At 34.8% G+C, this 24,409-nt stretch overlaps 2 protein-coding genes and 2 pseudogenes across 2 annotated transcripts; 2 read left to right on the top strand and 2 right to left on the bottom strand.

Moving 5' to 3' along the window:
• Positions 1-2,029: 2,029 nt before the first annotated feature.
• On the top strand, positions 2,030-4,988 carry LOC122600879 (annotated as a pseudogene).
• A 1,803-nt stretch (positions 4,989-6,791) lies between these two features.
• LOC122601783 lies at positions 6,792-9,074 on the top strand. The gene is made up of 3 exons (XM_043774520.1): positions 6,792-8,061; positions 8,148-8,266; positions 8,380-9,074. Exon 1 carries the CDS (start codon positions 6,792-6,794, stop codon positions 7,377-7,379), a length of 588 nt encoding a protein of 195 aa, XP_043630455.1. The 3' UTR covers positions 7,380-8,061; positions 8,148-8,266; positions 8,380-9,074.
• A 4,089-nt stretch (positions 9,075-13,163) lies between these two features.
• LOC122599328 lies at positions 13,164-14,415 on the bottom strand (annotated as a pseudogene).
• Positions 14,416-17,359: 2,944 nt separating this feature from the next.
• LOC122599326 (UDP-glucose 4-epimerase GEPI48-like) lies at positions 17,360-21,987 on the bottom strand. The gene is made up of 9 exons (XM_043771823.1): positions 21,556-21,987; positions 20,719-20,768; positions 20,383-20,518; positions 20,172-20,273; positions 19,208-19,435; positions 19,033-19,111; positions 18,615-18,697; positions 18,097-18,188; positions 17,360-17,793 (listed from the first exon to the last, which is right to left on the bottom strand). The coding sequence occupies exons 1-9, from the start codon at positions 21,742-21,744 to the stop codon at positions 17,712-17,714; spliced, it is 1,041 nt and encodes a 346-aa protein (XP_043627758.1). The 5' UTR covers positions 21,745-21,987; the 3' UTR covers positions 17,360-17,711.
• Positions 21,988-24,409: the final 2,422 nt, after the last annotated feature.

Below are 24,409 nucleotides of genomic sequence, written 5' to 3'. Positions count from 1 at the left end.
ATGTGTTTTTACTTTTTGATAGTGATTACAGATGATGAAAATGGTATATTTTTTTAAACCTAATTTTGTAGTCTATCAAGTGAATAAGTTTTTACGCAATTTATAGTTACACTAATGGTGGTGTTGATGATATCAAAATATCTTAGGTTAAATGTTCTCAGAAGGGTGTGTAATCACTATAGTAGGTTAAGTGACTAAGATATTAACATGTTGAAAAAGACAAAAGATGACTAGAGTCATCCAGGAATCAACCATGAACTATAACATAATCAATTTCTACATGATAAACCTATATAATACCTATTTACTAATTTACCTTTTTAACTAACTACGCATCGCGCGGGGTAAAATACCTAGCATAACTATATACTAATATACATGCAATTAAAGACGAATCTGAGTAAATATAAATACTTACTGAGTAGTTTACTCAGGTATAATTTGTTCTAAAAACCATTTTGAGTATCATGGTTCTGCCGATTTAATATATAAGTAATACGTCTTTGTTTGTCTTAAACCATACACTTCAAATCTTAAACGTGATTTAGATGTTAAAATAGCCAAAGGTAAATTGCTAGAGGGAAAACATATACATTGACACTATTGACATATTAAGTATTTAAGTTATTAGTGTCCCAAATAAATTTAGATGTTAAAGTAACCATATATCTATTGTAGATTTGGAACCCCTTTTCTAATGCATTGGCATCTAAGTTGGTCCCAATGTGACAAGCTTACCAAGTGCGTATTATCATGGGCATAGGGTTTAAGAGTTTATTTTCTTAAAAGCTTTTTTGTTAAATTCCTAACACATTGTAAGACATTATACATAACATATGAAACGTATAAATATATAGAGGGTATGGAGTATATGGCTGTTAGATACCTAACTTCCCCTCATATCTTGTTTTTTTAATCCATAAAAATCATAGGGCCCAGACATTTATATATATATATATATATATATATATATATATATATATATATATATATATTAAAATATTAGGATGTGAGGGGTTCTACACCTAAACTTGAGTATCTAACATACATATACTCCATTTTCTCAAATATATATACATGTTTATTAACAGCCTAAGGGTTTGTTATTAGAAAAATCTTAATAATAATCATCTTTTAATAATAGCTGTTAACCTCATTATAACTGGTTCTTGGATGAGAGCTCTTGGAGTAATCGGTTTGGCCTTGCATCTACGTGTCTATGACTTCGTAAGGTCTAGCAGACACAATAGGCATTGCGATGCGGAGGGCTTTGCTTGGCGAAAAATTAATACACATAAAAACTTTTATTAAAGCATTTGAAATTTAACAATATCTAATAAAATTAACATGTTATTTTTCCCCATTAAATCAAGTAAGACAACCATCATCTAAACATTTACTTCCACTAAATTAATAACATAAGGTAGCATCACCAAATTTTTTACTTTCCATGTAATCATAACTTGTTTTTACTTTAATCAAAAAGTAAATTCCTTTCGTTAATAAAAAGAAGACACGCTCGAAATGGCCGTTGATACAAAGTATACATTCATGTTTTCAGGTCAAAGACAAATAACCATACTCAACGGCTCTATTTTCGCTCTCTTTCTACACTCCACACAAACACAAACACACACACTTTCCCCTAAAATCACAAACTAATTTGAACCTATTTTACAATTTTTCTTTTTGGAATGGCAGAACCCATATATATTACATGATTCATTCTCATTATAACACGATCAATTTCTATAATTAACCATTAATACTTTCAATTAAAAACTTCATTTTTCTATCAAGAAATACTAGATCGTTATCAAGATCTTAGCTTTTTTACAATTAATTGATATGGGCAATCTTATTTTTGATTGAATTTGAATACCCAGAGCTGAATTTAGTTTTAGTTTTAGTTTTAATTTACGAAAATGCCCTTTTGATAAAGGCTATATCTGTTTAAAAGGGCATTAAGGTTTCAAATTATGAATTTTTTTGATAGATTTTGGGTTTGATCTGGTTGTTGTAAGTGTAATAGTCTGAAATGTGTGAAATATTGTTGTAACAAAGAAAATAAGAATAAAGTTAGTAACTTGTTGTTGTGTGGATCAAGATTTTAATACAATGTCAGCTGTTGATGTTGCATTGAGTCCGATTCACATCGAATCTGGTTTTGTCCGAAACCCGAATGAATCTATAGCTATATACTTAACTGTAGCTGGATCAGTGATTCCCATGTGCATTTTGGAGTCCGATTCGATTGCATCAGTGAAGTTAAGGATTCAAACATGTAAAGGGTTTCTAGTTAAGAAACAAAAGTTAGTTTTTCAAGGAAGAGAGTTGTCAAGAAACAGTTGTCTAGTTAAAGACTATGGTGTTTCAAGTGGTGCTGTTCTGCATTTGATTCTTAGAGTTTCTAATCGTCTTGTGATGATCACGGTTGAGACCGCTTTTGGAAAAGAGTATGAGTTTCAGGTTGATAGGTTTAGAAACGTGCGGTTTTTGAAACAAAAGATAGCTCAAGAAGCAAAAGGGTTTGGATTTGTGGATGTTGAAGATCAAGAGATTTTGTGATGGTATGAAGCTTGATGATCAGAGGCTTGTTGATGATATGTGTAAGAATCGTGATGCTATCGTTCATTTAGTTGTTGTAAAACCTGCACGATTCGAGAAGGATAAGATTCAAACTAGATTAGAGAATGTTGGATTTTCCTTGCAGCCTGTGATTGTTAATCCTAATTTGAAAATTTCGCCTGCTATATGGAGTATGCTTAACTCTGCATCAGAAGGACTGAAAAAATGGAAAAACCCGATTAGATCATCTGAGGGCACTGGCGGCGCATACTTTATGCAGCATCCTTCAGGGAATAAGTATGTTGCTGTTTTTAAGCCTATGGATGAGGAACCGTTGACGGTCAATAACCCTCGAGGGCTACCTCCATCTGCAAATGGTGAAGGACTAAAGAAAGGGACTAAGGTAGGTGAAGATGCACTGAGGGAAGTTGCAGCATACATTTTGGACCATCAGTTGACTGGACCTCGGTCATCAAAGAATGAAAATGAGACGGGTTTTGCTGGTGTACCCCCAACAATTATGGTAAAATGTTTGAATCCGCAGTTTAATCATCCACGAGGGTATGATGGTGGACAGGGAAACATAAAGGTTGGGTCTTTGCAGATGTTTGTGAAGAACTGTGGAAGTTGTGAAGATATGGGTCCAAGGGATTTTCCAGTGGAGGAGGTTCATAAGATCACAGTTTTTGATTTAAGAACAGCGAATGCTGATAGGCATGCAGGGAACATCTTGATGAACCGAGAAGGGGACCGTATCGTGCTGATCCCTATTGATCACGGATACTGTTTGCCTGAGAATGTAAGGAATTACAACCCTTATATTATTGTTCCATAGTTGTGATATTAAAATAGTTGACTTTATTGACTAATTAACCAGTAGTTAAGTCAGGGTTAGCCCGATATAAGTTATTTATCATGCTAAACATGCTATTTTACCATTTCTTGAGTCCTTAGAACTATCGTCTGCACTTTTGTCCACTTTTCGGTTTATAGATATAATAGTTGACTTTTTTGACAACCAATAGTTGAGTCAGGGTTAGTCCATAACGAGTCTTTAATCCTGCTAAACTTGCCATTTTACGATTTCATGAGTCCTAACAACTCTAGTCTGCATTTTCTGTCCACTTTTCAGTTTATAGTTCTTCACTAGTTAGTGGGTTGGCCGTTTGGAGTTTGGTTTGAAGGACTCAATAGCTTTATCATCTCTGCATTTATGTGGGTCATAACTAGTAACAGAGCCAGGATTGCTAATTGCTCTGATATGCATTTTGTTTTGTTTATTTGGTATGAAGATATGATATTTTTGCGTAGTTGTATTATCAAAAGGCTGATAATATGTGACTTTTCTTGACTTATCAGCTATGTCCGGTTTTAGTTTAAAGACTCAGTTTTGTTAAACTTCAATTTCACTTATGATGATAGACTAGCAATGGAATTAGAAAGAGATAGGAACTATTGCCACCCGTCCGATTCTTTTGTATACAATAGCACTGTTTGAAACGTTTAGTAAAAAATCATTAGTTAAATAGATCTTGCCCGGGACACTTCAACCTGCATTTATTTTAGTTTAACTTGTACATAGTTGTAGCTGTATAGTGCTATATGAAAATGATTGTCTTGATTGATGTGGAGGTGGGCAGGTCAGGGATTAGTGAAGTGGAAGGAACTCACTACTTCTGTTAAGCATACACTATTATCGGTTCTGAAACACGCTAACTGCAAATTCTGGATCTTTTTGCAGTTTCAAGATTGCACATTTGATTGGATGTATTGGCCACAAGCACGGGAACCATACTCTCAAGAAACTCTCGACTACATAAACTCATTAGATGCAGAGCAAGATATAGCACTCTTGAGCTCATATGGCTGGGACCTCTCAATAGAGTGTTCACGTACACTTCGCATCTCTACCATGCTTCTCAAAAAAGGTGCTACAAAAGGGCTCTCTCCTTTTGCCATAGGTCAGATCATGTGCAGAGAAAACTTGAACAAGGAATCTATGATCAAGAAGATTATTCAGAAAGCCCATGACTCCATACTCACTGGAATGAGTGAGGCTGCATTCCTTGAAACTGTTAGCAGAATCATGGATTCCGAGCTCGAGAATATGTCTTAGGATATCTGTAGGTATATAAAATATGTAACTGGTCTGAATTGGATGGAAATGAAGTGTGGATGACTCACTTCGTCGACCTCAGGCATATAAGAACTTTAGTAATTTGTGGCTTCTAGTTTTCTTATAAAGTATATGCTTCAAAACACTGTCGAGGGGATCGATAGCATTCAAGAAACAATACAAATAAAACTATGATCAGCAATCAGTGTTTTTTAGATCTAGTTGCTGAATTTGGCTTTTATAGATATATGCTTGTACACGCTCTGTAACGAAGCTTTTGTTGTGAATGATAATGTTTTTGTGTTAAGAACCCTTGTAAAGTTATGTTTCTTGTATGATTCTTATAGTTTTGGTCTTTCTGAGGAACCCAACTGAACCGTTCACAGCTTCAGGTCTTACAGGGACACTGAACCAAGATTAGAGTCATGACTTGCAACGTCTATCTTCGTCATATTTGCAATAATCATGCTACTTGCTGTATCACAAAGCATTTACAGCATATGGTAAGAAAGTAAGACCTGCACCAAACATGACTTATCTATTCTTCTTTCTGCTTCTGATCGAAGGATATAAATCGATATGCACAAAGTAAAAGATCATCTACAGTCAGGTAGTGGGTATGTTCAAACAACATATCTGAAGTAGTATTGCATTTTCAATGTGACGATTTTGGCATGCACAAGAAAACAGAACTGGTTGTCTTACTAACATATATGCCACAGTCTCATATTTAGACTACAAAGAATTTGATATGATGTCTTTTAACTAAGTTACAAAACCGATACAAGAAACCTTTTTTTTTTTAACCGCATTAAAGTTTTATTAAAAAAATACTAGTAAGAAACTAGCTGATACAAGAAAACACACCTTCTGATCTAAAATAGGAACAAGAACTTTAACATGACATTGGATTAGAGTTCATCATGCTTGATGTAGAATTTAAGATTTCTGAAAGAGATAAAGATTAAATACTAAAGTTGGTTTCATTAGTGTTTCAATTAAGAAATGTTTTACTTGAATCACGTTCTTGACACTAGTCTGGAATCTGATTATTTGTTGCAAAAACTCTATGAATAATTTTTCGCTTTTATGTGACATAGTTTTGGTCACTCTATTTAGAGGACTTTGTTTCATGGACTGTTTGGTTGATACAGCAAGCCTGCCTTGTATGTCGAGCTTAGATAGGTCCCACTCTCTTTCAACTTCTTCCTATTATATCTTCAAAGTATCTATGTATACTTTTGACTCCATGATAACTCGGTAATTATTACTACAACATATGGTCCCTCACTCTCTTGCTGCTACTGTCCTACACAATGTTATTGTAAGGATTCTTTCAAATTTGATGAGTTAAAATTCTAAAGAAATGTTTTGTTATGTTTGTTCATTTAAATTAATTAAAAAATACGGACAAACTTTTAGTCGAATGGTTTATGACTACTTTCATAAACATGAGTGCTCAATCCCGACATACCCGTATCAATAAATAGTTATATACATATACGTATGTATAAATAGCAGTGTTGTAAAACTCGGCTGAGAACTCATAATCGGGTCGAACTAGCTAGAATCGATCGAAATTCGGTCAACCTGGTCGCTTGTAAAATTCGGTCAAACTCGCCTGTATCGGTCAAACATCGGCCTGACCGGGATAAAACTCGGGTCAACTTTGTTCAAGAATTTTTTTTTTTGTTTTTCTTCTTATAAAAAAAATCTTAAATTGGTTCAAGTTTAAATTTTTAATAAATGAAGTTTGAACTTTGAAATATTATATTAAAGTTTTTAAACAATTATGTTTTAAGTTTGAGGTTTATTCCATATAATTTTAAAGAACTATAAATTTTCTATATAAAACCCGATTTTGGATTCTTAAAAACCCGTGACTCCCCCTTGCCGATCCAATCCCGAGTCCCCAACCTTGATATATAATATCATACATTCATACGTATACATATATGTACGTATACACACATTCCCATAAATTCTAAAGTACATACATGTTTCATCCAAGCTAAAAAATGTGTACACAATGATTACCCATCTTGCAAAATAAAAAACCCAAATTTACATCTCTCCGGCCACCATCTTCTCAAACCCGCCACCACAAATGGCCAACCGGAAAAACCCACCACCGCTACCACCACCGCCCTCCGGCCGGACAAATCTAGCTTCATGTATAGTAGCAACAATCTTCTTACTCTTCATAACAACCCTCATTCTCATAATCTTCTTTACATTATTCAAACCCAAACCACCAACCATCACCATCTCCGCCGTCCAACTTCCGTCATTCTCCGCCACCAACACCACCGCCGTCACGGTCACGTTGACTATCTCCCACTACATCACCGTCACTAACCCCAACCACGGTGTGTTTACACACTACGACAGCTCATTACAGCTTTTGAACGCCGGGAACCAAATGGGTTTCATGTTTGTCCCTTCCGGCAAGATTGGAGCTGGCCGGAAAGTGTACATGGCTGCCACATTTGATGTTGAGGGTTTTCCGGTGGAGTTGAAGGATAATGGGTTGAATGGGTTTCGGGTCGGGCAGAGTTTGGAGATTGAGACGAAGATGGAGATGGCGGGTCGGGTCAGGGTTATGCATTTTTTTACACATTATGTGGTGGTCAAAGTTGAATGTAAAGTTGCTATTGGTGTTAATGATGGATCTGTTGTAGGGTTTCATTGTTAATTACATTGGTCTTTTGTATGTGTGTGTGTTTTGGTGTATTTTTAAGGTGTTTGACTTTATCAATCCTATTCAAAATGGATAAATGAAAGAGGTTTTCCGGGTTCATGTTGCTTGAAAACAAGTCATTGACTTAGATGTATCTGGTTTAACCAAGTATCCTTGTGAACAGTTACAGACTTTTCACCTCATCACCCTATAACCGTTTATCAAGCCGCCTAACCACGAGACCACCTTTGTGGTGGTTAATCCTAATCGACATGGATTTTTTATAATTTGAAACTTGATTGAAATGAAATGTGGCCTATTACACAAAAATAAGTCTCGTACTCTCGTTTATGGTTTTTGTAATGTTTTGTTGAGCAACTATCATAAGTAATACGAGTAACAATGATGATAACGAAATGAGCAGCCTTAAGTTGAGTTTAAATCCATAATAGCATGCTGTGGTTCAGGAAGATACAATAGTTGGATAACATGCTTATCAGGTGGAATGGCTTGTAGAAATGCTTCAAATTATCTATGGTGGGACCAATTGCATGCAACATCTGCTTTGAATGAGATCTTAGCAGAGAATGTGTGGTCTGGATTGCATACCAGCGTGTATTATCCTATGAACATAAAGGACATGATAGCGCAGACGGCCCTTGCTGGTTCTGGTATCTTTTCAAGCAATTCGGAATTGGTATGCTCCACAACCAAATTTTTTTTTTGTTCAAATAAGCTTTTAGATGCGATATGGATCTTAGATGTTTGAAACATGTTATGCAGGGTCAGCATATATCCTTCTCTCAGCAAATTCCGCAGGTTATGGAAACCTTTCAGCATATTTCTGACTCAATGTTCTACGCTGCTATGGAGACAAATGACTTTGATCACTGAAAGTTTTGGTATGATATCCTTGTCTTTAACAAAGAAGTTTTTTATACATTCTACATACTTAGTAAAAATGCTGTATATTATCATAACAATAATTACTGTTACTTTCCGGATCCATTGACAGATGTTTCCGCGGGGGTTCGAGATGTAGTGGCATACTTAAGCTACAGTTTACTTTCTCTTATCATCATTTCTATGAGCATGTGGTGGTTTTCATGGATGAGCAATAGGGACCCGTCATATCAAGTGCCAGTCCCCGACTTAGAACCCGAGCCATCAGGTTCAGGTGCTCCAGGAGACTTAGAATCAGGACAGGTTATTCCACAAGGTGCAGACTTAAAAGCAGGAACTTCAGGTTCTAAAGCACCAGGACCAGAGGGAGACTTAGAAGCAGGAACTTCAGGTTCTAAAGCACCAGGGCCAAATGTAGAAGCAGACGATACAGATACTGATTATGATACTGATACTGATTCTGATAGAGAATCGCTGGAACATGAAAGCGACTATGAGCACATCATGGAGGATCGCATTATAGTAGAAGATATCGAGGGTCCGTACATGACAAGGTACCAAGTGCGTTTGGCAAGAGAAGAGAAGAAGAAGTGCGCTTGGCAAGGGAAAGAGAAGAAGCAGCACCCTTGGCAGGAGAAGAAAGCGTACACCCTCTGCTTAAAATAGTGGCAGCATTCTTGAAATACATTTTGCGCTAGCAACTATGGTTTGATGTTAATATAGGATTTTTTGTTGGGGTATTTCACAGACGGGTAACCTTGTATCAAGGGTAAGAAACCAATGACCGGATATCTTTTTGTATCGTGATATCTCTTTCCGAAAACAACAATTCGACCCTATATGTCTGGGTTACACGAATTTTGTTTTGAGATAATACAAGAAGCAATATTCTTGACTTTGGCAGAAATCAAGGGTAAGAAACCAATGACCGGATATCTTTTTGTATCGTGATATCACTTTCCGAAAACAACAATTCGACCCTATATGCCTGGGTTACACGAATTTTGTTTTGGGATAATACAAGAAGCAATATTCTTGACTTTGGCAGAAATCAAGAACCCGTTTGCTAAAGAGTATTAACGTTTAGTATTTTCTCATTTATCCTTTCTCTTAGATGGAGACACCCAAAATCTTCTTCTAACTAGAAACTCTTTAAAATGGTTTTACAACTTGAAAGAATACTTGAAGCTTGAAAGATTGTGTTGTAAAATGAGTTTTTTTTTAGTGTATCTTGAAATGAAATGCAAGAGCTCTATTTATAGGCTCATATTAGTAACCAAGCTAAGTAAACTTACTTAGTAAGTTTACTTGGCCACTAAGGAAACTTAGTCACCAAGCAATGTGATACCTTAATTATTAAGTAAATGTTTCTTTTTCTTACTCATTAAGTAAACTTAGTCAAAAAGGAAATATCTATTCTTAATCACCAAGTAAACTTAGTTACTAAGAAATAATATTACCTTAGTCAAAACATTTACGGATCAAAGAAAACCGATTTTGGGTCCGGGATGTTATTTACTTAACAGGCGTACACTCCGTACCTTCAAACCCATTTTCAAGTATCATAACCAAATCCCTTAATTACACTAAATTAATAACAATCCTCCCCAATTTAGTGCAATTCCGATACATGATAAAGTAACCAAAACAAAACTTATGCGTAAATGAAAATGTCTTGAAGATTGAATTTTCACCTTAGTACATTACACATTCCAAATATTCGACAATCGGGGTGTTCTAAGAATTGAACCCTTCAACCCATTTGAATAACTGAGAATAATATACACATAAGCTTTCAAATACTCTAAAGCTATCCTGACGCTATACAAGCCATGCATCCATATTCATTCATGAATGTATCCAAAGCTAAAAGTCCAAAGCTTTCTTGAAGCGGCAAAACTTCACATTCATATAGGTAGTTCTCTTTATTCATGCACCTGCTACTTCACTTTTTCAAAGGAACTATTAAGAAGCTATACTTTAACCTAACCATCATCAGGTCTGAGCACATACCTTGGGATGATATATAAATTTATGTGCTCCAATTTCTAAGTGTAAGTTTTCCCATTGAATTCAGGTCTGAATAATATCAGAAAGGAATTGGGTATCTCACAACTAGAAATTTAGGTGGACTTTAAACCCATCCCTTCAGCAGACTTATTAACCAAGTCTCTAGCTAATCCCTTCGTCAAGTGATCAGCTAAATTTTGTTGCGATCTTAAAAACACTATAGAAATCACCCCATTCATGATTAGTTCACGAATCATGCTATGTCTAACACCTAAGTGTCTAGACTTCCCATTGTACATTTGGCTATAAGCCTTTGCCAATGTAGCAGCACTATCACAATGAATAGAAATGGGTGCAATAGGTTTAGGCCACAATGGAATCTCATGAATCAAATTTCTTAGCCATTCGGCTTCTTTACCAGCAGAAGCCAGTGCAACAAACTCAGATTCCATTGTTGAGTTGGTAATACAAGTTTGCTTCTTGGAAGCCCATGAGATAGCACCTCCCCCAAGCAAGAATACCCAACCAGATGTAAAAGAATGATCTTCAGCATTGGTTATCCAACTCGCATCAGTATACCCTTCTAGAACCGAAGGGAACCCAGTATAAGCTAAACTATAATCCATAGTTTTCTTCAAATACTTTAGTACCCGCCTGATTGCTTGCCAGTGATGAGTACTAGGATTGCTAGTGTACCTACTCAGTTTTCCCACGGCAAATGCAATATCCGGCCTTGTACAAGTCATGGCATACATCAAGAAGCCAATCACCTTGGAGTACTCAAGTTGTGATACAGCTTCACCCTTGTTAGGCATCAGCTTCATACTTGGATCCGTAGGTGTACTCACTAGAGTACAGTCAAAACAATTGAATTTCTTCAGCACCTTCTCAATGTAATGAGATTGAGAAATTGAAATTCCTTTGTTTTCATGTTTGATCCTTATACCAAGGATAACGCCGGCCTCCCCCATATCTTTCATGGAACTTTGATGACAAAAATTCTTTTGTCAAGTCAACCTGATTTTGGTCAGTTCCAAATATTAGCATGTCATCAACATATAGACAAATGATAACTCCTTTACTGGAAGCATCAATTTTGCTATATACACATTTGTCTGCTTGGTTTAAATGATAACCATTTGATAAAATCACTTCATCAAACTTTTGATGCCATTGTTTAGGTACTTGTTTCAATCCATACAAGGATTTCACCAGTTTGCAAACCTTGTCTTCATTTCCTGGCATGACAAAGCCTTGAGGTTGGTCCATATAAACCTCCTCATCCAGTTCACCATTCAAGAATGCTGTCTTCACATCCATTTGGTGAATGACCAAATTGTGAATTGCTGACAAAGCAATCAGCAATCTAATGGTAGAGATACGAGCCACTGGAGCGTAAGTATCAAAATAGTCAACTCCAGACTTTTGTCTAAAGCCTTGAATGACTAACCTTGTCTTGAACTTTTCAATAGTTCCATCTACCTTCATCTTCTTTTTGAAGATCCATTTGCAACCCAATGGTTTGCAACCAGGAGGTAGATCAGCCAACACCCAAGTGTTGTTGCCCATGATGGAATCCATCTCATCATTGATTGCTTCTTTCCAGAAGGCAACATCCTGAGACTTCATTGCTTCATCAAATGTTTTAGGATCATCCTCAACATTGAAGCAATAGGAATATTGGGTAGAAACTTCCTCCCTAGAACCTTCAACTAAATATAATTGAAAATCTGGTCCAAATGATTTAGGTTTCCTTTCTCTTTTGCTTTTCCGAAGCTCAAGTGACTGGTCAACAACATTTTCAGAGACTTCAACATTACAATCCTTATTGGTTTCATTAGAGATAGGAACCATATCCTTTGGTCTAGGTATAGATGAGAAACGATTCTCATCAAAGATTGCATCCCTTGAATCAATTACGGAATAAACCGCATATGAATCATTAGGCTCAATAACATAGAACCTATAAGCCTTGGAATGTTCAACATATCCAATAAATATGCAATCTATACCTCTTTCACCTAAACTTTTCCTTTTGGGATCAGGCAGTTTCACAACAGCCCTACACCCCCATACCCGAAGGTAATTCAAGTTTGGTTTCTTTTTGTTCCAAAGTTCATAAGGTGTAATCTTGCTTCTTTTGTTAGGAACTCTATTAAGCAAATAACAAGCTGTTAGCACGGCTTCTCCCCAAAATCCATTACTCAAACCAGAATAGGATAACATGGAATTAACCATTTCCTTAAGGACTCTATTCTTTCTTTCTGATATACCATTTTGTTGTGGTGTATATGGAGCCGTAGTCTCATGGATAATCCCAACGGATTGGAAATAGGTTTGATCAATATATTCACCTCCCCTATCCGTTCTAAGTCTTTTTATCAAAGTCTTTTGTTGCAATTCTACTTCAGTTTTAAATATTTTAAATTTATCTAATGCTTCATCCTTACTATTTAACAGATAAACATAGCAAAATCTAGAAGCATCATCAATAAATGTCACAAAATATTCATTATTCCCTAAAGTAGGAGTTGCATGCAAATCACATAGATCACTATGTACTAATTCTAAAATTTCAGAATCACGTTTCACATTTTGAAATGGTTTCTTAGTGATCTTTGTCAACATACATGTTTTACACTTTTCATTATTTATGTCAAAGGCCGGTATTAATCCATCTTTAGACATATCTTGCATTCTTTTAAAGTGTACATGTCCCAATCTAGCATGCCAAAGAGTAGTATCATTTATGCTAGAAATTGACAAAAAGGCAAAGTTGACATTCATGTGATTAATGTTAAGTCTAAACATTCCATTGCATAAATAACTAAAACCAACAAACATGGCCACAAAACAAACTTATTAGATTCAATAACTTGTTTATAACCACAATTATTTAAAATACTACTTGAAACTAGATTTTTACGAATCTGAGGTACATGCAAAACATCATATAAAGAAACAACTTTTCCAGAACTAAAACTCAAATCCACACGTCCACGTCCTTGAACAAGGGTTGTTGACTCATTTCCCATATGAAGAACAGATCCGTCAGGCACCGAATCGTAAGTCTTGAACCAACATCTATCCTTGCACACATGGGTATTAGCACCTGAGTCAACCCACCACGCAACATCATCATCCTGCAAAAAATAAGCCTCAGTTATATACGAAACATAATAACTCTGAATCGAATCATTATATATATACTGACCTTTCGAGTTTTGGTTGTTAGAACCATTTCCCGAACCGCTTGTGCCGGATCCATTGGTATTTTTATTACCAATATTAACTCTGCAGTCCCGTTTCAAGTGTCCAGATTTTCCACACTTCCAACAAGCCAAACTAGACTTCTTGTTGGGACCAGCTTTGTTAGCTTCTTGATGTTTACGTTTCCCCTTCTTGTCATTGTATCCTGTGGACTTTTTCTGTTCCACCATATTGACTGAAGACGTACCATCAACATTGTTGCTTTTTGGCTTGTCAATATTTTGCGCCTTGAGGGATTCCTCTATGCGCAAATGACTGCCCAACTCAACAAGAGTTAACTCCTCCTTTTTATGTTTCAAAGAATGTTTAAATTCTTTCCAAGAGGGAGGGAGTTTATCAATGACACTCGAGACTTAAATAGCCTCATCCATGTGCATTTTGTGTTGTGTGAATTGACCAAGTATGCGAATGAGCTCATTGTATTGCTCCATGACTAGTCTAGAATCGACCATCTTGTAATTATTAAAATTACTCACTAGGAACTTTTTACTAGAGGCATCCTCAGACATATACTTGGTTTCAGAGAGTCCCATAGTTCTTTAGCAGATTCATGGTTTTGGTAAATATCAAAAAGGGAATCAGACATACCATTGAGGATTAAACCTCGAGCAATGTAATCGTCGTTCTCCCATTTGCACCTTCTTCGGATCTTTTCAACCGTAGCATCATCACCACCATCTTCAGGACAAGGAGTGCTCAGCACATAAACCACACTCATGCTAGTGAGGAAGAAATGCCTCTTCTTCTGCCATCTCCTAAAATCCATTCCTTCAAACTTATCGAGCTTCGAGAAATTTGCTGTCATATGCTTCATCGTAGCTGCCATTGATTTCTGAAAATTGTTGTTTTCGATTGTTGGGGTATTTCACATACGGGTAACCTTGTATCAAGGGTAAGAAACCAATGACCGGATATCTTTTTGTATCGTGATATCACTTTTCGAAAACAACAATTGGACCCTATATGCCTGGGTTACACGAATTTTGTTTTGGGAAAATACAAGAAGCAGTATTCTTGACTTTGGCAGAAATCAAGAACCCATTTGCTAAAGAGTATTAACGTTTAGTATTTTCTCATGTATCATTTCTCTTAGATGGAGACACCCAAAATCTTCTTCTAACTAGAAACTCTTTAAAATGGTTTTACAACTTGAAAGAATACTTGAAGCTTGAAAGATTGTGTTGTAAAATGAGTTTTTTTTTTTTGTTGTATCTTGGAATGAAATGCAAAAGCTCTATTTATAGGCTCATATTAGTAACCAAGCTAAGTAAACTTACTTAGTAAGTTTACTTGGCCACTAAGGAAACTTAGTCACCAAGCAATGTGATACCTTAATTATTAAGGAAACTTACTTAGTAAGTTTACTCATTAAGTAAACTTAGTCAAAAAGGAAATATCTATTCTTAATCACCAAGTAAACTTAGTTACTAAGAAATAATATTACCTTAGTCAAAACATTTACGGATCAAAGAAAACCGATTTTGGGTCCGGGATATTATTTACTTAATGGGCATACACTCCGTACCTTCAAACTCATTTTCAAGTGTCATAACCAAATCCCTTAATTACACTAAATTAATAACATTTTTGATTTTAGCTTGATTATTAAAAGAAGACACACTCGAAATGGCCATTGATACAAAGTATACATTCATGTTTTCAGGTCAAAGACAAAAAAAAAAAAAAACCTTACTCAACGGCTCTATTTTCGCTCTTTCTCTCCATACAAACATACATTTTCCTCTAAAATCACAAACTACTTTGAACCCATTTTACAAATTTTTTTTGGAATGGCAGAAGCCATATATATTACATAACCTTTGATTCATTCTCATTATAAGGCAATCAATTTCATTAATACTTTCAATTAAAAACACTTCATTTTCTATCAAGAAACACTAGATCGTTTAAAAGGGCATTAAAAAAGATCTTAGCTTTTTTACAATTAATTGATATGAGCAATCTTATTTTTGATTGAATTTGAATACCCAGAGATGAAGTTAACTTTACTTTTAATTTACGAAAATGCCCTTTTGATACAGGCTTTTTCTGTTTAAAAGGGCATTAAGGTTTCAAATTATGAATTTTTTTGATAGATTTTGGGTTTGATCTGGTTGTTGTAAGTATTATAGACTGAAATGTGTGAAATATTGTTGTAACAAAGAAAGAAAGATTAAAGTTAGTGACTTTTTGTTGTGTGGATCAAGATTTTGATGCAATGTCAGCTGTTGATGTTGCCTTGAGTCCGATTCACATCGAATCTGGTTTAGTCCGAAACCCGAATGAATCTATAGCTATATAATTAACTGTAGCTGGATCAGTGATTCCCATGTGTATTTTGGAGTCCAATTCGATTGCATCAGTGAAGTTAAGGATTTAAACATGTAAAGGGTTTCTAGTTAAGAAACAAAAGTTAGTTTTTCAAGGAAAAGAGTTGTCAAGTGGTGCAGTTCTGAATTTGATTCTTAGAGTTTCTAACCGTCTTGTGATGATCACGGTTGAGACCGCTTTTGGAAAAGAGTTTGAGTTTCAGGTTGATAGGTTTAGAAACGTGCGGTTTTTGAAACAAAAGATAGCTTAAGAAGCAAAAGGGTTCGCATTTGTGTGATGGTATGAAGCTTGATGTTGAGGATCAGGAGATTCTGTATGATCGTATGAAGCTTGATGATCAAAGGCACCAAGTGCGTTTGGCGAGAGAAAGAGAAGAAGAAGCGCGCTTGGCAGGAGAAGAAAGCGTACACCCTCTGCTTAAAATAGTGGCAGCAATCTTAAAGTACATTTTGCACTAGCAACTTTGGTTTTATGTTAATATAAGATTTTTGATTTTAGCTTGATTTGAAATGTTGCTCATATTGCTTATAAGAACATGAACCTGGGTTTTGTTTGAAGGTTGAAGAAAGGGGAAAGAAAGGTTGAAGAAAGGGGTAAGAAGACCTAAATACCCTCATGTGGAAAGCATGTGAGAGATTTAACGAAATAAGGATAACGATTGTTATCTTAAAGGACCAAATCGGAACCTTCTCCTATAAAAGATTGTTACCGTCTAAATAAGGGATGGAACTTGACTTTTGGGTATAACCACAGGGATGAGTTATGTCATTAACTCCACATGGAAAAAACGACCCAGACACCATTTTGTTAGTTAGACTTTTGAGTTTTGGGTGTATAATTCATGTGAGCCGTCAGGACCACCCCCATCTTATATACCTCATGCATAACATTATATAGTTGAGCATTTTGTTGCATAACATTATAGCTCAATCTGTAGTTAACACTCGAACAACACTTTTACGTGGTTGGTCATTCGAAGAACTTGGTGTTGTCATGTTAAAGTGAGTTTTGAGCGAGTCATTTTAATGTTTTGACATGATTTTGGAGTGTTTGGAAGTTTTTTGTTTGTTGTAATTTAACCAAAATGAATTAACGTATATATAAACAAGTTTAAAAAAAACAAAAACAAAATAAACGGTAGGAAACGGCTATAATAACGGCTAGCAGCTCCAAAACAAGTTCTGATTGCTTACTGGGAAGCCCAACACCTCTTAAGCCCATTAACCGGTTACATAATCGGTTTGGAGCCCGGTTTCTCTAACTGGGTCCAACCCGGTTCTAACGACTATATGGTATACCCGGTTACTAACTACCGGGTTTTGGAGAACCCGACCCGGTTAGGGTCAAAACCGGGTGTTGACCAGGTTCGGTTACGGGTTGATTTCGGGTTCGGTTTCGGTTTTTTTACAGCACAAAAATTTCAAAGAACATAACAAACATATGAAATGCAAAAAAGGGAAAGAAAGAACTAGAACAAGTGATAAGTAGAAGCTTGTTATATATGTAACAAATAAATTAATATAAATAAACATATAATATGCCCCTTCAATTGCTACACAAACACCAGATCTCATGTACAAGAAACTGAACTACATGTAAAATGTAAAAGGGTATCAATGGAGTTAAAAAGAATATGGACTATCTATCATGTCTTTATTCCCTTAACTTAGTCATTAGCCTACCAAACCTTCTATCAAGAAGACAAAACGTGTCAACTATAGAAACCAGGCAAACATTACTCGTATAATCCTATTACTAGTAAGAATAATTTGACTTTGTAAGATTCCACAATGTTGCTCATATAAATATAAACCGTCCTTATGGTGCCTCTGTTTATTTGTCCTGATAGCCGTATGGGTTGTTACTTGCCCAGTTCCACTGGTCTCTGCACATTTCCTCTATCCCATTCTCTGCCCTGCATTCATATAGTAAATCCTATATCATAAACTTATCGTCCCATGAAAATTAGAACCTCTCTTTTCAGAAATGTTCGATGTCAGAATTATCCATTCGCCTATTCTCTGACACTTAAAAGTTGATAGTATACACTATACACTATATTTTGATAATATCTCTTTATTTCTATTTACTGGTATATTACATATAATACAAAACAATTATCTGAAATTCGTCATATCATATTCTCGTGGACAAATAGAGTCAAAGAGTATGACAAACCAATAAACAATTTTGCTAAGAGTTAAAAACAAGTACTTACTTCCAGTTCAATTCGCGCTCTGCTTTGGCTGTGGAAGCATAAACGACCTCGGCATCACCAGGCCGTCGTCCAGCTATTACAAGAGGAATTTCCTGGACCAAGAAGGCTTCCCAGTTTAGAACGAATATAGATGAGTAAATTCAAGTATTTAACCAAATTTACCTTCAGTTACATTATTAAACCAATGACTCTATTGAATCAATATAAAGGTGTCAGGCTGTAGGCAGACTAATCCACAAGATTTAAAGATAGTGTTCGTTAACTCAATAGGTTTACATTTTTAAGACCAGAAGTACTAAGTTTCATGTTTAATAGCACTAAGAAGAAACTATAATGAAGCTGAAGAGATAAGGTTAAATTAAATAAAACAAGTTTGTCTATGATGTCAGACATTTCAAATGCCATTCTTTTAGAGACAGAAAATTAACAAATCTAAACTACTATGGAAACTGGGAATTTTAATTCAGTTTTCTTTCAAGTATTATGAAATCTAAACAAAATAATTAAAATGACAATACCTTTCCTGAAGCTTTCTCAAACGCTGCCACCATCTCCAAAACAGATGTCCCTTTACCCGTTCCCAAGTTGTAGACCTCGCAACCTGAAATATCAAATTATAATTAAACCCAGCAAAAGAATGGACCTTATCTTAGCCATCAACATTAAAACAATAAAACCAACAGCATATTCAAGACTCTGAGCATAGGTCCCATCCAATCAGAAGAATCAAGAGGATATCCGTTCATATCATTTTCCCCCATTTTGTATTTATGGTTTCAACTGCATTTATACTTCCATTAAGTAAATACGACCAGCATTACACCTTTACTCCTCACGTATAAAGCGAAACTATTGAAGGGCACAGTATGTGCATACATATTGACACAAAGTGTAAAGAAAACACAGGCACAATGAAGCATGAGAAAGAAGACAAACCTATTTCTGGATCTGAGAGTTTTCTTAATGCAGCCATATGCCCATTAGCTAAATCTACAACATGGATGTAATCCCGTACCTGAAAATAAAAACAACCCCAATTAACAAACTGGATAATTTTAACTAATTTTCATATTTAGATTTAAATTATGACATACTGGAGGCACAAGCATACCCCTGTTCCATCTTTGGTTGAGTAGTCAGTTCCAAATACTTTAAGTGCAGGTAGCCTGCCAACAGCTACTTGTTGAACAAAAGGCATAAGATTGTTTGGGGTTCCCAAAGGATCCTCACCAATATATCCACTAGGATGAGCACCCACTGGGTTGAAGTACCGCAACATTATCATTTTCCACTCGGGATCCGAAGCATATATATCGCGGAAAATGTCTTCAATCATGAGCTGAATAAATTATGATGATTAGTACCTACCTAATAAAAATAACTAATCTTTATGATATGTTCTCGACTTTCTGAATTTATTAATGTAGTTAGTTTTATCAGAGTTTTCAGATCGATTTTGTGTTTATATCTTCTACACGTGGTAATTTTGATTCATTTACCTACGGCTACAAAGTGGACTCAGCTTATAACATATCTCTAAAGGGTCAAGTGGCTTAATTAGTATAGTAATATGCATCAAATGTAATCCAAAATGCATTCGGATGCATAAGACCACATTTTATCCCCATTGGAATTTTCATCCTTGACCTGAACCTGCCGACCCACTCACTTTGCCATCACTAATATCTTCCACACTTGACGTCTACGTCAACACATATTTGTAGCCATTTTAGCACCTTGTCCTTAAAAGGTTACATTCAATATTGTAAATTTAGACATTCTAGTATTCATTATTCATATTAAAAACTGAGATAAGTTTCCTAGTTCTTCAATAAATGCATATTATCAAAATATACTATTGTAACAAATATGAAAACATTTTTCAACCCACATCAAAGATGTTGCTCAAAAATGAAAATTTAAGTGTAGAATTTTTGGGACAGATTAGGTAAATTATAGGTAAAAACTAAAAAATATGATGGATCTACAAGTAGGTCAATAGTCTTTTTTCAGAGTTGATAGTCTTTTTATCATTTCATTTGTAACCTTATAACATAAATATGAGCTATTGATACCTTGGTTCTTCCATATGGACTGGCTGCAGATAAGGGGAACTCTTCTGTGCATGGTACCTCCTTTGGCCAACCATAAACAGTAGCTGATGATGAGAACACGATCTGAAATTATTGAAACCGAGAAAAAGCATGTCATATTTTCATATTTGCCACCCACTTATCAGTCTCTAATAATCCGATCAATATGAGAAAATTAAAACACAAAATATACCTTTTTGCACCCATGGGCCTCCATGACTTCCAGAAGAGTTAAAGTACCCACAACATTGTTGTCGTAATACATCAATGGCTTCTTCACACTTTCACCAACAGCCTTCAATCCAGCAAAATGTATAACGGCATCAAACCTGCATAAAAATCTTAATTATTCCGCACTTCCACCTTGTTTATAAGCACATTCAAATTGTAAAAAGGAACAAGATATACAAACTATGCATTTGAGATTATGCTTGAAATTTGAAGTTACTGCTACACAAACGCTTCAAACAAAAAATTATACAATACAAGGACTGCAATGAGTATATATGCAATAATGCAATATAGTTACTTCGTGGAGGCAAAAAGCTTCTCTAATTCAGGCTTGTCCCGGATGTCAATCTGCACAGAAACAGAAGAAGGAAACCTCCAAGAATTAACACACATATACATGTATTAATGCAACTAGATTAGCTTCTTGTTGCAAACAATCCATCATTTTTATGTTTATGCAAAAAAGTCAAAAAGAGCACTAGCAATTCAGGACAGGCATGTCAAGGTCTCTTTGCAATATGCATTTACAGTTCCACAATTAATCGAAGATTGTGCTTTCACAATAGTGTTGTACTTTTAAAGGCAACGGTTAAGAAAATTAATCACCGGTTAATTTAAAACCAAAAATTATATATATCATAAGTATTTTCACTTTTCTGAGTTGTCTTACGTGGTCATATCTCCCAAAATATTGGAAATTCCTACCAACCGAAAGCTGTAACATCAATCAGTTTCCACAAAATTGAAACATAAAGGTCCACCCTCCACATCACAATTGATATGACACTTATTCAAGGCACAATTAACATCATGATTAATCCAACTTCAAAAGTTCTTTCTAATCCAAATCAACATCAATAATCACATAATGATTAGTTCTACAACTTAAAGGTGCATAAAGACTTGTACTTGATCAGACTTAACTAAAACCCAAATCCAACACCGAAAATTTAGCATACATATTCAATTAAAAATTTGAACTTTAATAGAACCCAATTCACTTCAAATAAAAATTCAACAATTTAGCATACATAATCAAATAAAGATTCAAACTTTAAAATGACCTTAAATCTGAAATTAAACCCCAATTTCACAAATATCAAAATTCGAGAAAAAAAATAAAAGATTTAGTAACCTGATGAAAGATTAGATTAGAAGCATGATCACCAGCAAGTTGTTGAACTCGATTAATCGCAATTTGTGAAGAATTATCAAGATTATCAATTACAACCGTTTTGTAACCGCCTAAAAGCAACTGCAAGACTGTATGACTTCCAATATAACCGGCACCACCGGTCACCAAAACACAATGTGGTGGCGCCATTGTAATAATAATGACAATTGATGAAATGGGTATGAATCAAATTTGGATTTTGATTAAAACCCAGATAGATAAATCTACAAGAATTGCATATACATGTGTGTGTGTGTGTATGTATAATGTATAATGTATGTATAGGTATAAAGAAAAAAAGTATAAATTTTGAGGGGTTTTGTGAAATGGGTTATGTACAGATTGTTGTTAATTTAGGGGATCTGTAAGAAAGAAAGAAGAGAGAATATTGGTGTGTGGTTTTGACAGATGGGAAATTTGAATGGGATAATGGGTGTATATATAGTAGAATATAGATACATTTGATGAATGAATGATTACATGTGAGGTGGTGGTGATTGAGTGGGGCACAAGAAGAAGAAACTTTGGTTAAAGTAGGGTTTGTTTTAGTGTAATTTTGGCAATCCCAATTTGTGGAAAAATGGAAGTTTTGTGGAAATTTTTATCTTTGCGGAAAAAGTTGGGTTGATCAAGTTGAAGATCTCTTTGAGATTTTTGTGCCATCAGTGGTGGTAAGTGGTAACTGGTAAACTTAGGTGGAACTCCAACACTTCCCTTTAGATCTTTTTACATCATTTACAAAGTTCAAAATTATCAATCAATATACGGAAATGTTATGATGAGTACTAGTATCTAATTGCTTTTAATTATAAGCTAAGCTTGCACTCGCACAATGCGAAGACGATAGTAGTAGCGGTGGTGGGGTGGTGGCGGCAGTGATGGCAGCGACAGGCGGCAGTATTGGTTGCGGCTGGTGGCGGCGAAGGGTAGTGGGGGCGGCAATAACGGTGTGGTGATGAACTTAAAACTAATTGATGTTAAAAGGTCTAATGTAGTTATTTTAAAGATTTGTAAATTATTTCATAAGAATTATCATAAAATATTAGGTAAAAAAGTTAAATTAATAAAAGAATTTCTTACTATCATAACTATATGAGAAGTGTATTCTATTAATTTTTTCTCTTAATCGATCTTGCCAAATGCCTCAATCATAGTCTTATGAGGATTTAAAAAAAAAAAAAATTTAGAGGATTAATGATTCTCCATTAATAAATAAATGAGAGAAGTAAAGTAGGAAGAGTTGCCTACTTTTTTGAGACTAGCACGGTTCAAGCGCAATGTGGCGGTGGTCGTGGGGACGACAGTGTGGTGGTGGGAGTGATTGTTGGTGGTGGAGACGGCGTCAAGTGTTGTAGATAATTGATGTAAAAGTAATTAATTTAAAATGTTAATGAAGACATTTTAAAAGATAAATGGCTGGTAATGTATTTTAATTATTAATTTATTTTAGATAATTTTTCCATGTAACATTTTTTAAAAAAAGGTGTTTTTTATTTAGATAGTATAAAAGTATATATTAGATGTAAAAAAAATAGAATTAATCAATAGGGTATTTTGAATATAAAATGTGATGAATTTCCTAAAATAGGAAAATTCAATATATTTTATAAAGGTTTACAGATTATAGTTAAAGAAAATGAGGTTTGCTTTATATGATATTAATATAAGATAAATGATTATAAGTTTGTTCAAATGGACTCTTTAGTGTGATACGGTTAAAAGAAACATAATTTAGATCATTTTTTGCGATATTTGTACTTTTAAAAAATAAGCCAAAATTACATGCGTATCTTTTCAATTTTGAGTGCCTTGGCCTTCATTCATTATCAATAGTACATAATTAAACATTTAACTTTTTTTCTAATTAAGAAGTTGATAAGCCAAAAATGTCTTTTTTTAAACCAACTTAGATATCTTTACATAACATATTATAATATTCTTGATGAAGTTATTACAACATACATCCGTAAATCATACAAATAATTATATTACCTCTTTCATTAATTACCTCCACATTATAATCACACCGCTGTCATCGCTACTCATAACCTCCACCATTATAAGCGCCCGTATTGTATGAGCATACATCTCCTTCTAATAATAATGAGTAAATTCTAATGATGTTGCTTCATTGTAAAGGCAATAACAGAGGAAAGATCGAATTGATATAAAGAAGACATTGGACCTCTATTGGTATTTGGTATGATGGAATGAAAAGGGGAGAATGGGAATGAGAAAGACTTCCTTTGTTTGTTTGCAACAAGGAAAGGGAATGAGAATGGATAAAGTAGAATTGATTCCATTCTCTACAAATTGTAGAGAATGGGTGAGAATGGAAAAAAAAAATTTTTTTTTTCTTTTCTTTTCTTTTCAAGATATTATATGTATTAAATTTGTTATTATTTAAAATTTTACTTTTTTTATATATCCATTCTCTGTGGGTACTAAACAACGGAATTCATTCTCTGTCCAAATACTCATTCTCTTTCTCACTGATTCCATTTTCTATTACATTTTCATTCTTTATGATTCCCTCCTATCAAACACCCCTAATAAGGGATTAAGGGGTATAGGCCAAGGCCTTTGCTTGCTTTGAGTACTATACAGTATACACATTCCTTGAAAACCCTTGTGCTATTTAAAATATATTAAGTGAATCTCTTTTGGTATCAAAAGTTAAAAATTAAAGTTGGAAATGAGCCTTTGATTCATTATTTGTGGGGCAAGGTTGCACATAGCCATGTGATGTCCAGCCGATTGTATACAAGACAAGTATTTATTTAAACTTTCAATAAGATTATGTAAATTCATAATA

Source organism: Erigeron canadensis, chromosome 5 (assembly GCF_010389155.1).
Source record: "Erigeron canadensis isolate Cc75 chromosome 5, C_canadensis_v1, whole genome shotgun sequence".
NCBI lineage: Eukaryota > Viridiplantae > Streptophyta > Magnoliopsida > Asterales > Asteraceae > Erigeron > Erigeron canadensis.
Note: the sequence above shows the minus strand (reverse complement) of the source record. Positions and strands in the feature narration are given on the sequence as shown.

What these genes read in the sequence shown, in the direction of transcription:
- LOC122601783 (XM_043774520.1), top strand. Translation starts at nt 6,792, where the DNA reads ATGGCCAACCGGAAAAACCCACCACCGCTACCACCACCGCCCTCCGGC.
- LOC122599326 (XM_043771823.1), bottom strand. Translation starts at nt 21,744, where the DNA reads ATGGCGCCACCACATTGTGTTTTGGTGACCGGTGGTGCCGGTTATATT. An exon ending in AGGCCCATGGGTGCAAAAAG is followed by an intron (nt 20,274 to 20,382) that starts GTATATTTTGTG and finishes CAATAATTTCAG; the next exon opens with ATCGTGTTCTCATCATCAGC. An exon ending in GAGCGCGAATTGAACTGGAA is followed by an intron (nt 17,794 to 18,096) that starts GTAAGTACTTGT and finishes ATATGAATGCAG; the next exon opens with GGCAGAGAATGGGATAGAGG.